The sequence below is a fragment of the Gadus macrocephalus genome, chromosome 18 (assembly GCF_031168955.1).
Source record: "Gadus macrocephalus chromosome 18, ASM3116895v1".
NCBI classification, from domain to species: Eukaryota; Metazoa; Chordata; class Actinopteri; order Gadiformes; family Gadidae; genus Gadus; species Gadus macrocephalus.
This window is the reverse complement of record NC_082399.1, coordinates 12,133,222-12,156,720: the sequence shown is the minus strand read 5'-3', so window position 1 is coordinate 12,156,720 and position 23,499 is coordinate 12,133,222. Positions and strand designations below refer to the sequence as shown.

The window sequence follows — 23,499 nt, the reverse complement described above, 5'->3', positions numbered from 1 at the left end:
GTGTTGCCTGGTCTCTTCTGCCAAATCTTTCTACTCTGCTCAATGAACTTTGATCTTAAGAATGTTTGTTCGACATGTTGTTTATGTTGTCTGAAGTCGTGCCTTTAGATCTACTCCATCTGGTGAGTGTGTGTGTGTGTGTGTGTGTGTGTGTGTGTGTGTGTTTTTGCGTGCGTGCGTGCGTGCGTGAGTCTCACCTCGCGGGCGTTGATGGTGGACACCTCTGTGATCCCGGCCACCTGTATACCACCTTTGCAGTCTTCTCTCAGGTCCAGGAAGCCCGAGGACGGGTTCAGCAGGTCACGGATCATCTCGTTGTAGATCTACGGAGAGGACACATACCCAGGGGGAATCATAAAGACCGGCGTGACGTTGCGGGTTTAATAGCTGGGTTGGGGTCGGAATGGAATACCCTTACGAATGGAAGCTCTCCTTCAATAACTCTCGAGCGAACGGCTGGTGAGGTTGTAGGAAAGATACGCAGGCTGCCTACGCACGTCCGTCTTGAGCGAAGAAATAGAAGGAGAATAAAAAGAAGAGGCCGGTACATCCTATGAGCTATATCCTTTTATCCTTTAGTTGACGTGCTGTCAATGTAAGAGAAGGTCAAAGGATTTATATATATTCTTAAGGATGTTTTCCTTCGGAAAAAAGTGTGTGTGAGCGAGCGTGTGTGTAAGTGTATGCGTGGCGGAATGAACGTTTGTGAAAGCTTGGATATCTGGTCGTCAATTATGTTTCTTGTCCTTTGTTTTTTCTTATTTGCCCGACGCAGATTTATATTTGCTTGGGCTGTCCGCAGCACTCTGTCAGAAGGTCACTCCTCCTCCTCTTTGTTCTGTCCTGAAGGTGAGCAGGGAGCTCATTGTGTGCTCATTGAGCCAGGCCGTAAAACAGGACTTGACCTCAGTGGCGGGATGGGGCAGTCGGGAGGGGGGGGGGGGGGTATGATCCCTGGAAACGGCAGACAACACACTCGTCTCCTGCAGAAACAGCCCCAGCAGAACGGGCTCTCTGAACAAGCCTGGGGAGATTTCTCTCCTCCGCTCTCACTCTCTGGTTCAGGGTTTGACATGTAAATAAGACGTTTTGTTTCCCTCATCCAGAGTCATCCAAACTCTGAGTTCTGCCGCGGATCCAAACTCTGGATCCAAACTCTTTATCTCCTTAAACAACAGAGTGGCAGCGTTGCACGTCGCTGTAATCACGAGGCTTTCAAATGCGTCTGCTGGATGTTTTGTTGGCAATCTTTTGTTCCGGTTCGTTAATTTGTCTTTGTTCATGTGTTTCTTTCATTGTGCTTTGGGGTGGAAGCTTTTATGGATTATCATTTGACAACATAGAATTTGCAACATATTGCACATTTACAACCAAGACTATAATTAATGATATTATTATTATTAATATTATAGTGCACCATCAATATTGTTATCAGGAGTGCTATTCAAGTTGAGTGCGAGACTTAAATGTCAAATGTTTTAAGCCCAATTGTATTCAATGTCACTGAGGGTAGAAAACCATGCTTATTGATGCCATATGTCCTTGTGGGTGATTAAGATGGTTGCAGCATAAAGGATTCGTGTGGCAGACACAAAGCAACAGTCCTATCAGCGGTCTATTGGCCAATCGTATCGTCATCCTTTAGATTACCCAGCCAATACCGCTGCTGCTCAAATTAGACTCATTAGTTACAGCTTGGGGAATATTGCAGAGCAGGTCAAACTAGTGATTGCACGTAATAAACAGCATGTCTCTTGTGCTACTGACCTGACGATCGCCAAGAAGCAATTTAATTAACTTAACTATTCTTAACTTTAGATTTTACAAATACAAGTTTGTGTAAATCAAACTGTCAATTCTTAATAATAACGGCTATTGGTAAATTAGATGTATCAAATGTATTAAGACCTTGTGTCGATTTTTACTCTATTAAAATAGTTAATAAAAAGATTATAGTTCAAATAAAATGCTAACAAAATGTCTCGTTCAATGTCCACAGTAATGTGAACTATAATCTTGATGCAGATCCAAACAGCACTCAGTCCTCGCTGCAGGCGTTGCAGATCGGGTCTGTGCGGTTTCAGTGTGAGGAAGTACCGTGAAGCTGAAATAATGAGCCACCAAATAAAACCCGCCTGACGACGTCGGCGCCTAGCAACCAGGAAAGTGATCAGTACCTGCAAAAAGTGATTACTCTACAGAGAGGTAGCTCAATTACAGTGACGCCAGCCATACGAATCAATTTGAACCAAGTTTATGGCTGCAAGTTTATGACTAAGACACGCGTCGGCAATCCTTGCCAAGATGTCTTTGAATGAGACTGTCCTTACCTCCAAGTAGGACATGGTAACACTGTATTGCATGTCATCGCTGGTCTCCTCAATGGCTTTGAACAAGTCGTTCAACGTCCGCACGTAAATGCCGGGCTCTTTGTCGGTCCCTAACATTGTGTATGTCTTCCCGCAACCTGAAAATGTAATAAAAGGAGATTATTATAGACTCCATTAAAGGGTCTTGGTTCTAACCCGTATATAGACTCAATGTAAGTCAGTGTAGTGAACTGTATTGTGTACTAGTATGTACTCCTGCATAAAACACGAGAGACACAATGAAGATATTTAAGAGTAGCCCTTTGTCCCAATATAAAATAAAGACCAAACATTAAAAGGTAAAATAGTTCCATGAACCTTTTCAGATTGTCTTTCAGTTTGTACAATCTCACCAAAAAATAAAATGTCCTAGATTAAATACCTTAACCTGCTCATGAAGAAGGCACTATTGTCATTGACTGGCCAATAACCGGATAGACATCTAATGGAATTGACTAGCAAGAATGGCACCCATGATTTCAATCTAATTTAAGGTGAGCGCTGTGGGCTTTACAACATTACAACAGGAACAGCCTGTTCTGAAACCCTCGCTGTTGGAACAATTTGGAACACTTGGGGCTCTATGTTCTCTTCTGATACTGCAGCCTCGTGGATGGATGCTGATTGTCTGAAGTGGTCAGTAACGTTCCAAGGGTGTGGGCTTGTTCTGAAATAATGGGACATCTCTGCCTTCGAGCAGATCCCCATCAACGCCCGCCAAACCCTTTCCTTGAGAGGATCACAGGATCCGTTCACCCCCGGTGCTATCCTGGGCCTCGCTTTGCTTTTGCCTTTGCACTTGCCTGCCGTTATAATCGGACCCAGCGGCAAATTACAGCAATTACTATTTCCTGAATGACACAGTGTTGGATGAGCAAGGTGAGTCATTTCCCCACCAAGACAGACTAATGATTTAGTCTGATTTATATGCTGATTTATATGCAGGAGGAAGATAATAATGAACGTTTTTGTCGTGAGTTTTCTGCTTCACCATGGCATCCAACTTGTATAGAATAGACTTCTTATTGTATGGCTATTGAAATGTCTACATTGGACGCAGAGATTTACATTAACTGGGTTCGGAATGGAAAACATGCAGAAATTAGGGGTAATCACATGCAAAGATGGAAGTAGAATCAGAATATTTAATCGGACACACACACACACACACACACACACACACACACACACACACACACACACACACACACACACACACACACACACACACACACACACACACACACACACACACACACACACACAAATTGGTAGGAAATGTCTAACGTGTTTGTGCTCCCGATTAAATATTCTTGTGTGCGTGTGTGTGTGTGTGTGTTTGTGTATGTGTGTGTGTGTGTGTGTGTGTGGGGGGGGGGGCAGCAGGCATGCCTCTGTCCCGTGTCGACCCACCTGTGGGTCCGTAGGCGAACACGGTGGCGTTGTAGCCCGATATGAGCCCCTCGATCAGCCCCTTGGTGGTGGCGCGGTACACCTCCTCCTGCGTTACATGACATGGAGAAGTGTGTGTACATTGTCATCAATGTATAGGGGACACTTGACCATAAGGTTACTATGGTAACCGTTAACAATAGTTCATGCAGTAATAAGCATGAGTTAACAATAACATAGCTATTAAACCGTTGACTAAAAGTCTAGTAACCATTAATCAGCAATAATTAATGCAGTCATAATTATTGGCTAACAATTAAATTAGCTATTTAACAGTCAACTAATCGTTAAGTAACCGCTGGTAATAAGTAGTAATAATTTTAGTAATCATATTAAATATTAAAACCATTACCTTGGTAGACATCACCATTAGTAAACGTGAACATCATTTGTATATTATTTAACGACCCTTAACAACGGTAAATTTGCTCTTCGTTAAAGTTAGTTAATGCCGATTGCTGTGTCGGATAATATTCATTAATGAACAATGAATGTACCCTTATGTAAAGTGTTACCAATATATGTTATTGCTATATCACTGATATGTGATATAGTGTCACTTCTTACAAAACCCTGAGTGCATGCCTGGCTGAGGAATCAAACTCCTAACCCCACGCTTCCTCCCCCAGCCTGGCAACACAAGACCGTGTGTGCTCGTTCTCTGGATGCCTCCCTAGGACTTACCTGATTGGCTAGGTAATCGAACGTCACGTCAAACATGTAGGTCTTCTCCCTGGAGCGGTTGGCACGCAGGATGTCGTCTGGATCCTCCATCGGGTCCATGAGAACCACCATCTGGAGAGAGAGAGAGAGAGAGAGAGAGAGAGAGAGAGAGAGAGAGAGAGAGAGGGGGAGAAGACGTTCTTTAGTAATGGGAACATGGGGAGAGGGCAAGAGGATGTTGAAGCAGAAGAAGAAGAAGAAGAAGAAGAAGAAGAAGGAGCAGAAGAAGATGAAGAAGAAGAAGAAGAAGAAGAAGAAGAAGAAGAAGAAGAAGAAGAAGAAGAAGAAGAAGAAGAAGAAGAAGGAGCAGAAGAAGAAGGAGAAGGAGAAGGAGAAGAAAGAGAAGAAGAAGAAGCAAACATTGACCACAGATGATCAAACGTCAGATGCTGTGTAGGTATTCTAATGTAATTGCCGCTGTAGCCATCTGTCACTGTTCTGTCGGTCCATTCACATTCATTTCCATTTTTCTGAAAAGCATAATGGCTCAAACCCCGGCCCCCGCTCCAAGGCTGACTATGGCATGACAGTTATGGGCAGCAGTGTCTGGTCCAATTAAGCACAACACAAAATCAAACTAGCAATCATGTTGCGACGGAGTAATGGAAATGTGTTTGCTAGGTGTACAGGTGTCTGTTTGTTTTGTGATTAGTGTTTTTTAGCATTATTTTGGTTTGAATTCAAGCAGAGAGCCAGAGCGCTCAATACTCAAAGCAAAATGGCCCATTTCGAACAAAATGGAGACCGCTGGTTGATCAGGCTTATGGCGCGTTTCCACTGCAGGGTGCGGTACGGTTTGGTTCGCAAAGGTGCGGTACGGATTGCGTTTCCACCGCCGAAAGTGGACGTGACCCGGACTGAGCCGTACTCGTTTTGCCCTCATCTTCAGTACTCCTCCGTTGGGGTACTGAGACGCCTGAAAGGGTGCCGGAAAATTCGAGCTACACACCCCCTCCGTTGATTGGTCGACAGAATCGTCACTTCCGGGCGACGTGGGGATAAAAACAAACAAACAGTAGCCTTGAGGTATTATTCTTTACAATTAACTTGTCGCGTAAAACGCTTGCTCGGGCGAACAAGGAGGTGGAGACGTTCCTCTGCATTCTTGGGGAGGAAGACGTGCAGAGGGAGCTTCATGGATACACTGTGGCTACACTGTGTCGCGCTGCTATGATGTCCCGATGTTTACGTAGCTGCCGCGGCGATCGACATCCGGCCTACCACAAAGGGTACTGTCGGCGGTGGAAACGCGACCTCGGAAATGAGCTGGGCTATACCGCCCCCTCCCTACCGGACTGAGGCGAACCGAACCGTACGGCACCCTGCAGTGGAAACGCGGCGTTATTGTTCCCCTGGAGCCGAGCTGGGCACGGCAGCACCTGACTCTGTTCACCCTTATCATTAGCCGTCATCGGACTGTGGCCAATCACAGTCCTCTGAAAGGGTCCCGCCGGTAAACAACCCAGCGGAACGCCCGAATATAATCACCGGAATAATAAACTCGACCAACCCATTAAAGGCCTGGTCATACTGGGGGGACTTGGGTCTCCACGGGCATGAAGTGCACTAGGTCGTAGGCTCTTGAAACTAATACATGCAATAAAACTAGATGCATTAATTATGATCAGCAATTGCAGAAAAAAAATAAATAAAGTCAATGGTTAGCTGCTCTTGAGGGCCCTTCGAGGCCTGAGCGCGGACGCTAGGGGTCTACCACGAGCAGGACCAGGGGGGTTGGGGGGGGGGTCAGCGGACGACCACCCCTGCCAGGTTTCACCGGGCCGGGGTGGAGTGGGCCCGTGAAGCACGCGGCGCGCGAGCGAGCGGCTGCGTTTGATGACCCCTCAAACCGGCGGAGCCGCTTCACTTTGAAGCCTCTCCATTTGAAATTCAAGAGGAGGGGAGATCTGACTTTTAATACACTTGCAATTACGGACGAGGAGGGCTACAAAGACGGCCCTACGTGGACCGCAATCAGAGAGGACGGAGAGAGACGGGGGGGGGGGGGAGGGGGGGAGAGTTGAGTGGTGGGGAAGGCTATTCTTATATTTCTTTTTACAGCAGATACCAAGGGCGGTAAAGCATTGTGGTAGCATAAAGCCGAGAAGGAGGCAAAGGAAAGACAACAAGGAGAGAAGGGCCAGAACGAAAGAAGGAGATAAGGTCAGGTCCAGAGGATCCAACGACAGCCATTCAAACTTCTGCTTACTTCCGTTCCTTACTTACTTCCGTCTTATTTACTTTTAGTTGATTTAGTAATTTTATACTTTCCTCCAAAAGAAGTCAAAGTGTCAGGGAGGAAGAGTAGATTCAGTTTGATCAGGTGAAGTAGAGCAAGAGTTCATAAGGTTAGATCAGGTCAGGTAGGGAAGAGTAGATTAATTTAGATCAGGTGCGGTTGAGGACAGTAGGTTAGGTTAGATCAGGTCAGTTAGTGGCGAACAGATTCATTTAGATCAGGTGAGGTGGAGTAGCCTGGTCCTACCAGACTCTGAAAATTGAGTGGAAGCAAATGAAAATTGAGCGGAAGCACGTAGGCGGGCGGAGCCAGGCTAGAGTTGGAGGAGACTAGGTCAGGTTAGATCAGGTCAGCATCTTGCTGTTCGTGGGTCCTGTGGACTGATCGCATTGATTCCCATTTCACACTCTAATTGCATTCTTTCTACATCATACTTCTCATCTCGCTAGTCTCTTGCAATACATTGCAAGAGACACCGCTCTCGCCCACAGCTTGCCTTTCTCACCGCTTTCAAACACAAACCAATCCATGCCATGATAAGTAATCATTGACATCTCTTGGGCAATCAAGACCAACCAATCCAGGCCCTCAACGAGACTCTGACCTCGGCAGCCCAACCCCCCCAGCTCAAGGACTATCAGCTCCCACACCCCCGGAAGAGGCTAGCCTGGCATCTCAACCAAACAACTCCCCTCATCCAGAGCCCCTCCTGGCCCCCACCAGAGACACGGCGGTCTTCCACCAAGGTGCTAGGGCTTCCTTAAACAGTGCTCCTTGGCCTTCGAGCTCCAACCCTCTAGCTTTCCTACAGAAAGGTCCCCTATCGCCTTCCTGATCTCCCTGCTGACTGGAAGAGCGTTCTGGGAGGAGCAGAAGGCCGTGGTGGTTTACGGCCTCGACCGCGTCATTGCCGAGATGAAGAAGGTTTTCAACCATCTTGTCACTGGGTGAGAGGCAGATGAACCTAACCCCGAGTTCGTCTTTGTGCCTCCATGTCAACCGTTACAGCGTTTCGTCTAGCGATATTTACGGTTTCTATCCCTTTATTTTTATTTTTATTCCTGCATCGTTAACCTGATAGACACCTTTTGCCTTCTCCCTGCAGGATCTGCCTCGCCCGTTTGATCCTGGTTCAGCCCCGGGGTCTCTCGCTACGATCAGACCAGACTCAGATCAAAAGGAGGAGTGTGGACTCAGACGCAGAGACACCAAAAAAAAACAAGGTTTGGAATTACTCAAAAAAGAGTACTCCACTTTCTTGTCAACAAGAGGATTTACAAACTGGTAGCGTATACATGATGAAGACCTGGTGGCAAACGAAGCAAATCGAAGAACTTAAATACACGTAACACAGGTGAAACAAACTCAATTGAGCAAAGTCAATTAACAGAGGTGCATTCAGAAAAGAACTAACCCAAAACGGCTGAACAGCGCCTCCTAATGACACTACAGAAAACCATGAACCGTGACATGCCGTGCGGTTTAACAGACTCAATCAGCAAATGTGTCAGATATGGACATAAAGAAGTGTGGACGGACGGGGGTATCAATGACGGGGTGGATGTACGTACACAGAGGTGGGCATTTCAGGGCTGCCTGGTGATCGTGTATTAATGTGTGAGTGTGTGTGTGTGTGTTTAGATACTGTCTATACACACATCCATCCTTAGTCTTTAGGCAAGCATGCAAGAGTAATCTTACATGTGTGTGTGTGTGTGTGTGTGTGTGTGTGTGTGTGTGTGTGTGTGTGTGTGTGTGTGTGTGTGTGTGTGTGTGTGTGTGTGTGTGTGTGTGTGTGCAGCTCATGTGAGCGCATCCCTAGAGTGTTGATAATACCTTTCGTCCATCTGTCACCTGTGTTCCTTAAGTTACTCCCCCCCCCCAACCTAATACAGCCCCGCCCCCAACAAGACCACACAGCAGCTGTCCAACACGCAGATCTGCTCTCATTCCCTTAAGTCTCCCGATAAGACGGGGCCCGGTGCCAGACGGGGGCCGTGGCAGACTCTTTGCCAACAAAAGACCAGGCGTGGCCATAGAGGCGCCTGTATATTGTCAACAGACTCCGGTCATGTAATATAGCTCTATAACACCCCCCCCCCCAGCCCCCAATCATCAAAGTGATCCAACGGTGAGAGGGCAGCTATCTGAAGGGTAGCAGGGTCTTGGTGGAGTCACACACCCGTCCTCATATAGCGAGAGAAGCGAACAAGGCACGATCAATCAGCCTGGATGTGTTGAATGTCAAGGTGTCTCTCTCTCTCTCCCCCCTCTCACTCACTCTCCTTCGTCTCTTTTGGTCTTGTCTTTGTCTCCCCCCTGCTGTTGCAAACTGTGTATGTGTGTGTGTGTATGTGTGTATGTGTGTGTGTGTGTGTGTGTGTGTGTGTGTCTCTGTATGTATATGTGTTACAGAGAGAGACAAGACAGAGAGGCAAGAGAAAAGGGCAATATTTCATGTGTGTTCCATTTAAAAATAAATAAATAGTAAATGTACTTTCATGGACATTTTTTAACCTATAAAGAAAGAAAGGGGGGTAGATATGGCCCAATGAAAAGACGTTATGAGTGACAAACCAGCTATTTTACAAATAACCCTGATTAATCTGATGGGATAGATCAAAACGATAGGATAGATACAATAGGAAACTACAACATATAAACGCAACATCCAATGCAGTTGCCAAAATACCATATAGTACCCCGATAAGAGAGTCATCCTTTTAATGAAATCCATGCTCAGTATAGCCCAAGAAATGATGAACGGCAACATTCGTTGCAAACTGTCATGGTGTGGATGCTCGATAAATGAACAATCTCCCACTGAACCTCTGTGACTGAACCGTTGATGATTGTCTGATTGTCTGATGATTGTCTGATGCTTCTTGTTGTTTTCATCGGGACCCAGGGACCCCACAGACCCTGTGGGTGTCTGCCTCACCTGTGTGGGTCGTGAGGGGAGGAGACGGACTGATGCGGCTCCTCCACTCAGGACTCATGGCGCTTCTCCACTGAGCGATGCGGTACGGTTAGGTGCAGTCCGGTTTGCGTTCCCCACCGGGGTCCCAAATAACCACACTGAGCCTTGATAAGCCGTACCGTCCTATACTTCAGTACTCTTCCTTTCGGGGTACCAAGTGGTCTGAAAGGGTGCCGTAAAGTTGGGGATAAAAACAATCAAACACAGTACCCACAAGGTACTTCTGAAAGTCTGCCATCCTTCTTGGACGTGCTTTATTGTGGCCCGTTGTTTAACGTGTCACGTTCTTCTTTCTCCTCAGATTTATTAGCAGGCTACACTGTGTTGGGCTGCTACGATGTCAAGATGCTTACGTAGTCGCCGCGGCTATTGCCGTCAGGCTTAAACCCTCGCCCTACCATAAGGGTACTGTCGGCGGTGGAAACGCGAGCCGCACCTAACCAAACCTAACCGTACCACACCTAACCCAATGCTCGCTGGAAACGCCCCGTTACACACACAGGGGATGCGGACACCAAGAGGGTCTGTGGGGCGCCTAGGAGCCGAGTGCTGGTAACGTGCTGCTGGTGGTGGTGGCGGTGAGCGTGATGGTGGCGGTGGCGGCGGCGGTGGCGGCGGCGGCGGCGGTGGTGGCGGTGGCGGCGGCGGCGGCGGTGGTGGCGGTGGTGGCGGTGGCGGCGGCGGCGGCGGTGGCGGCGGCGGTTGCGGCGGTTGGCGGTGGCGTAGGGTTGATGGAAAGCAGTTTCCTAGTCCCCCGGCCCAGTCTTTAGCCCCTTTGATCAAGATGTCTGACACCACAATGGGCGTCGTGGCGTGCGGACCACCCTGGCGTCGCTGGGCCGATAAGACAACAAGGCCCCCCGGAGCTGACAAAACAAACGGCCTCGAGCGTGAATATACACGCCGCGCCTCAAAGGAGAAGAACACGTATCAATAAATAAAAGAACGAAGGAAAGGTAGAGAACAGAAAGCAGCTCTTTAAATATTTATAGCGCGGGCGAAGATCAGCCAACGTCAAAACAGCAGCTTGCTAATGCGACATGAAACCAATTAGGGCGATGGCGTTCTCTGAACACCATAAAGAACACACCAGCGGCGGGGGGGGGGGGGGGGGGTGTTGATGCGGGGTGGGTGGGGGGGCCACCCCCGTCTCGTCTCGTGGGCCCTTTTTAATCAGCCGACCCCGCGGCGTGCCCTGGTTAATGCGGCAGGCGTGACCCGCTTGGCCATCTCACTGATTAGGCACACCCCATGCACACGCACGCACACACGTGCCCATGCACGCCAAACACGCACGCACACACACGGACACACACACTGGTGCGCACGCACGCACACAAACACGTATGCGGCATACACAAGCACCCACACACACATGCACCCACACACAGACACACACCCACGCAGAGGGAAACACACACACACAGCCACACACATGCACACACACACACACACACACACACTGAGAGGCACTCCACTATCAAGTGCCAGGCTGCTGGCTTGCCAAGTCCAGCCACCAGAAGTTGAGACTGGTGTGTTAGACCTTTTTATAAACCCCCAAAGAACGGTGTTATGGCTAATCAGCACTGATAATAATGTGAACAAATAGCTATTGGGCGATCTCTATCTCAAGCCTATTTAGTGAGGCATGTCATTTTCCAATGTATGTGACCTTTAGTCAATCTAACCTTTGTGAAGTAATCAGATATGTAAGAACGATTTTGAAATGGAGATGTATGTATGTATGCAGAGCACATATGAATAAAAGATCAACATACTGTAGGCCTACACACTTCACCCAACACTCTCTGCTATATGATGAGTGCTTCCTTAATATCTTTATGAGGAAACTGACAACTCGTGGTTATTTTGAGAGGAGTTTGCCATTGTTAGAACTTAGCCTTAAAATGTTGCTCAGGGAAGTTTAACGGGAAATTGAACAAGAAATACGGGCATGGTTTCCTGTGTATATATCACACAAACACAACAACTGTGAAAGGACCAGTATGCTCAGCTAAAAACATAAATTCACGCAAACACACGCGCACACACACACACACACACACACACACACACACACACACACACACACACACACACACACACACACACACACACACACACACACACACACACACACACACACACACACACACACACACACACACACACACACACACACACACACACACACACACACACACACACACACACGCCATTGTCAAGCCAGTCCTTCTATTTACCAATGTGCTCAGCAAATAATAAGAGATGGTCCCTGCTCCCTGAGAATGGCTCACATGGATGATGTCTCGTTGTGAGACTCTGGGCGTAAAACAGGAGATAGTGAGCATCTATGGCGACAGTGGCTGTACATGGCCGCCATTACCTCATGATGACATCATCATTAATAAGGGATGTTGAGCCATGGTGAGAGTCAGGCATGTAGCCACATAGACACACTCACATAAAGACACTCGGTAAAGGGTTGCCTCCAATATTAATTCCCCCCCAATGTCCAACATAATGTAGGAGAGTTCTGGTAATACAAATACAAATTGCTTGATCTTATTTGACAAAAACCAACGATTTTTATTTCTAGTTATTGGATATGTCAAACTGCTCAATCGTCGTGTAGTACAAGACATGTAATGTAACACATCGCACACAAGTAAACAATATGGCTTTCGCCCGGAGATGGAAATGTCAGCTGATACGAAAAGAAATTTGAATCACACGTCTGTTTCACGTGCCCTTAGCTGTATAATTTTATTTATATCATTTATTTGAGGTGCATGATAAAAAGGTCAGGTGTGTGTTAATGTTGTTCTGAGCAAACTGTAATGGATAAGATTAAGGGCTTTGTATATATGTGTATATATGTGTATATGTGTGTGTGTGTGTGTGTGTGTGTGTGTGTGTGTCTGTGTGTGTGTTTGTGTGTGTATGTTTGTCTGTGTGTAGATGTGTGCGCACGCTGTGTTGTTTTCTGTGTGTTATCTTGCTTTCAACACAGACGCCCTTCCCTCCTTCTAATCCTCGTCTCCCGGTGTCATTGTCTGCCGTTACCATGGCAGCAGCTGGGAGGGCTGGGCCCCTCCCTCCTCCTCCGCCCAGACACCTGTGGTCATTACGCTAATGGTGTGGAGCAGTGGGGACAACACTCTATATTGTTATTGCTCAAAATAATGATTAACTTTGACACTCACACATCAAGTCAGACTATAATTAAACGAACAAAGTTTTGTTTAATTATTTCCTTTCTTGAGATATTAAACTCCAATGATTGACATTGTTAGTCACTCCTGGGATATTCCACTGCGGCTGAAATACGGTTCGACCGAGATTCGATCTTGTAACCGGATTTGTGTGTGCGTTTGATCTAGACATGAGTTTTACGGCAGTCCGGCCGCCGCCAAAGCTTCAGCGGCAGTCCGTCACCTCCGGCAGTGTACTCCGGGAGCTGAACTGCCGCCGAAGCTGGCAGGTCCGGCAGGTCAAGGCCAAAGTTCCGTTCCCCCAATTCTTCTCAACCATGGCCAAGATATTCCCCACTACGAGTCTCTACTTGTCGTCGAAGTACCAGAGACGTCAGAGGCAGTCTTTATAATTCATAATATCATCCGAGGCGCACATAGCTTTTGGCTGTGATATTAGATTTAATATTATATAAATATAAACAAAGTGTGACTGTTAACTTTAAATGTGTGTGCTTTGTACTTTGATGTACAGATTGGGGCATTAGGCGGTGGTATCCCGATCTGCTGCATGCAGCGGTTCCCTGCATGCCCCCTCCTGACATGACCCGCCCTGACACGACATTCTGCCCTGACGTCAGCAGGGAACAGAGCCCGCACCACAAGTCCTCCACAAGTCAAGAACCCAAACGGGACGGGCCGTGACCTCTCAATCACAACCTCTGGAAAAAAGATCAGATGGCTGCCAGCACAAAGTGGTTATCTGATCGAAGCCCTGGCCTGCGCTGAAACACCCCAACAATGGCCTATCCCGTTTCAGGGGCTCTGCATAGTGCGGAGGCGCCGCCAGCCTACCTGATACAGGCTCCTGGGTTCTGGCCCCTCCCAGCGCGGCCCGTCTTCCACCGGGCTCACACAAGACGTCTAGCCGCCGCCACGAGATCCTATCGCCACGCAGAATCAATGCAGCCAGACAAAGGGTCGCCGGGGGTCAGACGGCAGAGCCGGAGACGATGCACAGACGGGCGCACGCACGCTGAACGCATGCACGCACAGGCACGCGCACACACGAGCGTCTCCACACCAACACAGGTTCACTCACGCGCATATATATTTATGTACGTACGTTGACGTACGTACATGTAAACGCGCGTTGACCAACACATATATATATACACACAAACACACATACTTGCACATTCATGGGCCACACAAACAGACACGCACATACAATCACATGTATGCACGCCAACCCATGCAGACTTACACACACACACACACACACACACACACACACACACACACACACACACACACACACACACACACACAAACACATGGGACGGGACATACACGCACACACTGACACAGGTTCCTCTAATAGGATTAAATGACCTGAGAGATCAAGGACTTTCTTGCTCTCCTCTTCAGTTACCACTGAAGAGGAGTCAGTATCATCCATGCAGATGAATGTAACTCTATATTATATAGAATTTCTTACATAATATATTAGATAAAATATGAAAGTTCTTCATAGCTTGCATACAGTAAGACCATTATAAAACTAAAATATCACACACATCCATCTCAAAGCTTAAATATATACTTGACAACACTGATAAGACAGAATAAAACTGAATTTGACAACCCAATCAATCTTGTAAAAAGTGCCAAGCTTCAAAAGGAACGTGAAACATTTAAAGGAGAAAAATAAATATGATGCATCCTCCTTTAGTTTAACGTCAGATCACGAAATTTGACTAATACTTGGGGCACGATTCCCTGGAGGGAGATGAACTGAGTTATTTCCACGGCAGATGGCCGATTCACCACGTGAGGTCAGGGGCGGCCTCAGGTCAGCCTCTGGGGTCAGTGTTGAAAGGCACCCGGGGACGGGCGCTAAATACCCAAAAGACAACAGTACAACGGTACAACGGAGGGGGCGGGCAGGGGGGTGGAGCCAAACACAAATTAAACTTGCGCTGGCATGCCAGCTCCTGGGTCTGCACGCTAACACACACCATGTACCGGCGAGCAACACACACAAAGAGACAAAGAACAGGGTATTATCTGCCGATGGGAGACGGCCAATTGGAGCGGGGTTGTTGTCAATGCCAGAGAAAATATACACTAAATAAATCAACCCGAAACCTGAACAGCTGGTTTTATTGAAAGGGAATGCCGAACCGTACATAAGTTAATTTCTCAAGTTTGATGGATCAAAGAGTCGTTTGGAGAGTCATTTGATAAAATGTTATCTCAACCCTCCACTCTGCCACACACGTTTTATTACCGGTTTAATCACAAGGAATTCTGAAGAAAACGCAGAATGGATCGTTAATTCTTCAGTAGGATGACTTGAGATGTCTGTTCTCAACCCTTCTCGTCATATATGACCCCTGAGTCAAAGGAATCCTGAATCACCCAGAAGGGAACAGGAAACATTCGTTCTCAAATATTATGATCATAGAATAAGCCATGGGCTTGGAGGTTGAAAGAAAGGAGAACATATTAACCCTCCCATCAAGTACCTTCATAGGTTGGATCCAGAGACACTGGAGGCACCGATTTTGCTCTGTGTCAAGTCGTCTCATAATCTCTAACCACTCATAACGACCAAAGTAATGACGTGACACATTTCAGCAACACACCGTCTCTAGTAAATGGACCATTACCGTTTCGCCTCAAATCACACATGCAGCAAATTACTTTGTGTTTGAGATCAACAAAGAAAATATTATCGTTGATTTCAGAGGGACGTCTTACGGAAACGGACAAAATAAATTAGATTTAGAATTCCTGTGATATTTATAAAATCATATATGCTATTGGCTTCTTGTCCTAGCATGAGAGAGTGCCTTGGGATCTTGAGAAGAGTCAGTCCAGATTTTATTGATCTCTCCGTCACACTAGGTTCACTTGATTATTGCTTTCAAAGTACATATAAGCCTGCTGCAGACACACAAGCCACTGTTACGGTATATGTTTGTGGCAATAACAGTCAAAACCAAAATGAAATACATCGCCGGGTTATGTGTTGCAATCATAATCATTTCAAATCAGTTTTCTTTTTATCGTATATTATTGTTTGCATTTATATATATATTTGTATAAATATATATCGGATAGCCTCATTGTACAGACGTCAGGGACATTGCACAGTAGACTAGCCAGACTGAAGCCGGAGGGATTGCAGCGTTGGTCACGTGGGAGCCGCTTCTCCCTTGGAGGACGAGCCGATCGAACAACGTTGACTCTGTTTTTCTCACTGCCTTCAGCAGCCCCCCCTCTGACACAACCAAAACGCAGCGATGTCTTTCCAAGTGTTATTGGCGAGCAGACCTCCTTTGGTGTGGGCAGACGTCTGCTGTGTCTTAAATAAAGCAGAGATAAACCTTGAGCGGCTCACTCAACCGACCCGCTGTGCTTTCTCTACTTTATTGTCGGACGCTTTAGGCAATTGTAATAAAAAGCCGGATGAATGATATGGACCGTATCATTACGCCGAGTTTAGACCGAGGTATTGGCGTCAGTGGCTTCTCGTGTGTCTTGGGACAGCGATAGATGTCGACTGCACCAAAGTCTCATCGGGACTGTGCGATGACACATCAATTGTTTGTATTACAGCCTTGAACCAGTGATTTCACATTGGCCTGTATTTGCATGCTCCACCGTTTTCGGCCATCCTCTCTCTTGAAGTGCATAATAGCCTCTCACCTGCTGACTAACCTCGCAATAAGTCCCCGCTAACATTTCAAACATGATACTCTCCGGCTTACACTCTTATTGAGATCAATTTACACCGGGAGGGGCAGCGCTGTTTGGCCTTGAGTGAGTACAAGGCAAAAGAGTGAGAGTGAGTGAGTACAAAGTACAATCTGTTTTCAGTGGAAAATGGTTCAGTTTGGAATCGAACAATGTATGAAGTGGTTATAATATTCTCTGTGAAATACAGGAACCTTCCAGCCAAAAAAGCTTTCCAACGGTAGTAGTTTTGACAACGGCAGTTGATATGGCTCTTTTGGAACCTAATGTGTCCATTCCACTGTCCACACCCACAACTGCTCGAGTGACACTCGATTCAAATCGTAAAGCTAACTTGCCAGCCATAACAAGGGTTGATGTGAACTTTCAGGCAGAAAGCCACCCTGTGTCTAAAGGATGACAGAAGCAAGCTCCATCCTAGACGCATGCCAACCACAACGACATTCAGCCATTCCTGGAGTAAACCCCGCCCCAAACAATCTATCCCATATCTTAGGTCTTGCGCTCTGAGGCGGGAGAGGTCAGAGGCCAGCAAGACACGAGGTGCTGTGTTGGTCTGCTCTTCCACCTGCCTACAGTTGTGTAAGAGACTCCTCTTACACACGCAGGAAGAGGATGTGCCAATCAAGAACATCCCGCTCTTGATTGGGTTACAAACCAACCACCGGCCAGATCTACACAGAGAGAGTTATCGAAAGAGAAGGAGAAACACATAGAGAGAGGGAGGGAGGGAGGGAGGGAGGGGGGGGGGGTGGGGGAGGGAGGGAGGGAGGGAGATTCAGATAAATATAAAGAGAGACTAAGAGACATACACAAGAGCGAGAGAGAAAGTAAGGCCCCGTCCACACGAAGCCGATTTCATGGCGAAACCGCAAAGGTCTTGTACGGTTCGGCCTTCCGTCCACACGAAGCCGGCGAATCCGCTGACCGAAACCGCAAACTTCTGAAACCACCCTCGGAGGTGGTTTCAAATCTACCCGGTTTCGTTTTGGATTCGTGTGGACGCCTGAAACCGACTGAAACCGTAAACCATGACGTCATCGCCCCACCCCTCGACCCTCTAGCCAATGACTGTTAAGCCCGCGGAGTCTCAGAACTCACAACAGCAAGGATTTCTGTAGCAGAAGCAGCGCTCCTTATGGGCCTGGAATGAGTACTACAGCGTTTCTACAGATCTACCCGGTTTCGCTTGGCTTCGTCTTTACGGAGATACTGCGAAACCGGATAGATCGAAACCGTAACGGTTTCGCCTGTTTCGGCTTCGTGTGGACGGGGCCTTAGTTAGAGGGGGGGGGGGGGGGGGGGGAAATAAAGATAATCAGTGAGTGAGAGAGAAAGAGAGAGAGAAAATCTGAAAGAGAGAGAATCAGAGAAATAGCGAGAGATTTAGAACCCGTCCACACGAAGCCGATTTCATGGCGAAACCGCAAAGGTCTTGTACGGTTCGGCCTTCCGTCCACACGAAGCCGGCGAATCCGCTGACCGAAACCGCAAACTTCTGAAACCACCCTCGGAGGTGGTTTCAAATCTATCCGGTTTCGTTTTGGTTTCGTGTGGACGCCTGAAACCGACTGAAACCGCAAACCATGACATCATCGCCCCACCCCTCGACCTCCTAGCCAATGGCTCTTAAGCCCGCGGAGTCTCAGAAATCACAACAAAAAAGATGATGGCGGACTACAAGCTTGTAATCGTTCTGCAGCATATCATGTCCCTTGTTGGGTTGCTAAGCCATTATTTATTGAGAATCTAGTTCGCCATCGTAGAAGAGCTGTTTGTTTGTGTTGTTAGTGGTTCGGGGGGCAGCCTTTATGCGCATGCTCGCCTCTTCTTCTTCTGGATTTGTGTACCAGAAGCAGCGCCCCTTATGGGCCTGGAATGTTTACTACAGCGTTTCTACAGATCTATCCGGTTTCGCTTGGCTTCGTCTTTACGGAGATACTTCGAAACCGGATAGATCGAAACCGTAACGGTTTCGCCCGTTTCGGCTTCGTGTGGACGGGGCCTTACAAGAGAGATTCAAACTCACAATCGTAACTATAAAAGCGATGACTCAGAGAAGGGGAGGCGGTAGCCAGTGCGGCGGCTGCCGGCGTGGTCTGGGCTCTCTCTCTCTCCCTCCCTCCCTCCCTCTCCCCCCCACCTCTCTCTCTCTCTCTCTCTCTCTCTCCCCCCCACCTCTCTCTCTCTCTCTCTCTCTCCCTCCCTCTCCCCCCCACCTCTCTCTCTCTCTCTCTCTTCTCTCTCTCTCTCTCTCTCTCTCTCTCTCTCTCTCTCTCTCTCTCTCTCTCTCTCTCTCTCTCTCTCTCTCTCTCTCTCTCTCTCTCTCTCTCTCTCTCTCTCTCTCTCTCTCTCCTCCCTCCCTCCCTCCCTCCCTCCCTCTCCCCCCCACCTCTCTCTCTCTCTCTCTCCTCTCTCTCTCTCTCTCTCTCTCTCTCTCTCTCTCTCTCTCTCTCCCTCTCTCTCTCTCCCTCTCTCTCTCTCCCTCTCTCTCCCTCTCTCTCTCTCTCCCTCCCTCCCTCCCTCCCTCCTCCCTCTCTCAGCACAAACCTTAACAACAGCCAGGCGCGCAGGTTTCAAGGAATACTTCAGCCCTATTCATCAAGCGCTTGAATTGACTCATCGAGAGGCCTGGTCGTGGCCAGGCCACCTCAGAGCGTCGGGGGGATTAGGGGGGGGGGTTTAGTGGTGGGGCGTGTCACGAAGGAGGGCTGGGGGCCTGTGGAGAAGGAGTCCAGGGTCACACCGGCTTCCCTCCTTCAACCTCGGCCTGCCGTCTCCCTCGCCTCCGATGGTGGAGGCGAGGGAGGTGGAGTGGTATCACCAGGGAGGGGTGGTGGAGGACACACGTAGACACAGACGGGGTCGTCACTCGCTGCGTGCGCCATGAACCACACGCAGACGACACGCGTCTCGCACGCATTCGGCGGCGTGTCCGCACACACGACACAGATTGCAAGTTCATCGTGTGTGTGTGCGTCTAGGTCTGTGTGGAAGTCGACCGGGATACAGAGGATGGAAGGGAGACGCTGCAGAACAGTGGGGGCAGGCGAGAGAGCAGGACAGAGGGGAGGTTCATCCACTTAAGGAGTGTCTGGCTGTGTGTCTGCCAGCCCTAGTGTCTGTGCTCCAGTCTATAAGTGTCCACACATTAACCAGTAGCTCCCTCTCTGCTGCCGCCATGACACTTATAGTCACAGTGTGGCCAAAGCGGTGGCTGCTCGAGGGGGGGGGGGGGGGTTACTCTTTTCATCTGTTCCTTTTTACTCAGCTTTCGTTGCAGCCAAGGCTCCGGGGCTCCAGGCTGGTTCCTGGCCCCGACCGCGACGTGTGTACTTACTACACACTACACTACACACCATGTGTGAGGTGTGTACTATGCGGTGTGTAGAGGTTTAATCTAAGCTGGTGTAAAAAGGGGACAGGGGCCTGTTTGTAGTTCCTTCCCCTTGCTTGTCCGGCCCCAAACCTATTCAAACACTCGGCCATTCAGGACGGATAGTTGGACCAACGGACCAACTCTTCTTCTTAAGAGATTCTGGCCCGATCAGTGTTTTAATACTGGGGGTGGGCGGCATGGGAGGGAGGGAGGGAGGGAAGAAGGGAGGTAGTAAAGTGTGATGTGAAATTAATAGAACAGAATTTTGAGCATGTACCTCACAAATGTGAATAATGTCAAATGACCGCCTACATTGCACCTGCTCTTACTGCCTCTAATCTTCTCTCTCCTCACAGTTCGTCTGACTCAGATGTGATTTCCTTAGCCTCAGGTGAGGGATTTGAATCAATGCCCTTTTCGTTGAGCCATCTTTATGCGGCCAAAATCTGAACACCCTGTGAGTTGGTGTCGTTCTTTGTACTTCCCTAGAATGAGGCAACATGTTTGTTTGTGATGGTCTTTGTAGTTTGCCTAAAAAGACAACGCCTTTGTTGGTGATCGTCTTTGTAGTTTCCTAAAACGAGGCAACGTGTTTGCTCATTTACAGGGTTCGTGTTAGAAGGTAGCCCACTCTCTTCTCAGAACACGATGAATGCAGCTCAATGTAGCTCATGCAACGGTCTGGAGCTCAACACAGGAGGTGAAGCAAGATAAATCATTTCTAGCCTCTGTCTGACACTGTTAGAAATGTGACCTCTGTTCACAGAGCAGAGAGCTCTTGCTTTTTATCTGCGCACAATGAGAAATTCAGAGAGAACCTCAGAGAGAATTTTTGATCCAAAAAGTATAAATATTTCTTTGAGGGATAAAAGTGTGTGTGCTTAGAATTTAGAAACCAACCGTTGCCACACTGAAAATCCTCCAACCGCCTCTCAAAACAAGTGTTGTTGAAAAGAATAAGAAACATATTCACAACGTTCCTATTTACCAATGGTGGCTGTGCGGCAATCATAAAACAACAACAAATAGACATCCAAACAAGGCTGTCTGTTAGAACCTGTCCCCCCTGCTGTCTCTGGGGGCGTATCCTCCCCAGCAGAGGAAGAGGAAGAGGAGGGGAGAAAACCAAACAATGGCCCTGACCTTGTCGGTCTCCATGGATACGGGGCCTTGCTATAAAGTATTCCCCGCTGTGCACGGCTGACAGGCCTGCCCATTTCCACGGCATGCTTAACAGGGCCAGCACCAAGACGCACACGTTCTACACACCTACACACACGTACATGCGCGAGCTTGCGCACACACAACAACACACACACACACACACACACACACACATGCAGATACAGATACAAACACACGGCGGCTGAACTGAATACAAAATATACAAAAAAAAAATAATATATATATATATAATATATATATAAATGTTTTTGTATATTTTATTCTGTTAATTCAATCTTTTTATTGATGAACAGCAATCAACCAAGAATGCCTCAGTATCCTGTATTCTGTATCGTGTGTTTAAATAAAGGCATAAATGTCTGTTACACCGCACCAGAACTAATAGCACACGAAAATAATCCACTTCCAAATGAGCTGAATTACCTCAAGACATCAAGGGGTCAGCCTCTAACGATCCTGGTCCTCAGGGCTATTAGCGCGGACACAGTGGCGCAGCGCTGGCAGCTAAGTGACATCAGCAGCGGGCTCCAAAAGGCTCCTATCCAACCACGGAGCCGAACGACCGTCTCTTTATCTCGCCCCTGTGTCAACGCAGCCTGGCATGAGCGGCTGTAGAGGGGCGACCAGCCACTCACCTGGCTGGCTCCGTGAACCTCCAGCACGGGGTCTGTGACACACAGCTGGCTTTGTGTTCATTCGTTTATTTAAGTGAGCAAAATGTGGTTAACAATGTCATCTTTTTGTGTTCTTTCTCTGTCATTACGGTGTCTGGACTGCAAACTGTGTACTTTGCAAATATATGTATATGAAGATGAATAAGTACAAAAATGAAATCATAACAATATAGTATGAGATGTGATTATACGACAGGATGCTTTGTTTAAACATATTTGACCCCTGTTTGTGTCCTTTAATGCCACCACTATTCCATCGGGTTTGTTCTCATTTCAAACTGAGAAACAACGACTGTACCACATTTATACGTCTTTATAAATACTACAAACGTGGGCTTTTTTTTATTATAAAAAAGGTGAAATTGCTGTGACACGATTGTGACACAAACAAGGGGTACAACTGTGGTGTACATTGTTTCTCAGTATCTTAACAGCATGTCATCGGAAAAGGTCACAGAAAGAACAGCGGTCTCCCAGAGTGTTTTTTGGTCCAGCGACGACAACAACAGAAGTTGTCCTGCTATCAGCCAGAGCTAGGCTACACTTTTCGAGCTGGTCCGGTCTGTTAATTACCAGATTATCATGGCGCTACAGTACATTGATGTTGGCACACACTGGCCACAACAACAAGAGACAAAAGGGCTCTGTTCATCAACACACTGAAAGGTGTGTTAAAAAAATAAAAACTCCCCAAAATCGGTATCATATAAATACTGTAAACCCTTTTAGCAACCTCTCATCTCCCCTGCAAAACACAGAACATCTAGGTCGACAACTAAACTTAAAACGGTCCTCACGGATTCCGGGAAACCGTGCGGACCATGATGCAACTGAGCGTGTGCGTAACCATAGGGAGTCGGTCTGAGACAACTCTCGAGACAACAGTGGCAGGTGGCCAACCACCGCATGCTTAATCTCAACCATATCCCCCCGGCTCATCTCAGCTCGGCTTAGACAGACTCGCGGTCCACCTCTTGCTGGCGGAAGAACCAGTAGAAGCACCACAGCCAACAGCGCCATCAGCGGCATGCTAAGCCGCCCGGCGCTCACCTGGGCCAGATGGCGACGTTGTGCTGCCTGTTGCACAAACAACGCCGTGGAGGCTGGGTTTTCCCGTCAGTAAGCAGTTCTGTGTATTTGCTCAGGAGCGCTGGCTAAGATTAGAAGGAGGTAACATTCGGCAGCGGGATGTGCTTTGTTAGCGCATGTGTGTGTTTTTCACATTAGTATTGGTTCGTACCGGGGAGGTGTGTGTGTAGGTGGTAACCAGGCTCAACCGCCAAGTAATACTGCTTTATATGGTCAATATAATGTATGGCAAATGTACATGTTGGAAACATGTTCTCTTTCATTGACATTTGTTTTAAATATTATATAAATAATATGAATATTGAATAAATATGAATGAATAAAATATTTCCTTTAGCTTTAGGATGACAGGGTTTACTATATTCATAATTGGGGTGCTGCTAGCAATCCTTTTCATTATTTGTTCATCAATATCTAATTTGTTAATTACGTAGGTTTTGATTTAATCAA

General features: G+C 47.6%; 1 protein-coding gene across 1 annotated transcript in view; it reads right to left on the bottom strand.

Moving 5' to 3' along the window:
• Window positions 1–23,499, bottom strand: part of kif19 (kinesin family member 19) — a 39,779-nt gene that overhangs the window by 12,060 nt on the left and 4,220 nt on the right. Inside the window, exons 3-6 of the mRNA XM_060037636.1 lie at window positions 4,506–4,616; window positions 3,783–3,870; window positions 2,331–2,467; window positions 198–323 (exon numbers count right to left, since the gene is read on the bottom strand). Of these exons, the coding sequence (XP_059893619.1) occupies window positions 198–323; window positions 2,331–2,467; window positions 3,783–3,870; window positions 4,506–4,616 (462 nt within the window). The remainder of the gene's footprint in view (window positions 1–197; window positions 324–2,330; window positions 2,468–3,782; window positions 3,871–4,505; window positions 4,617–23,499) is intronic.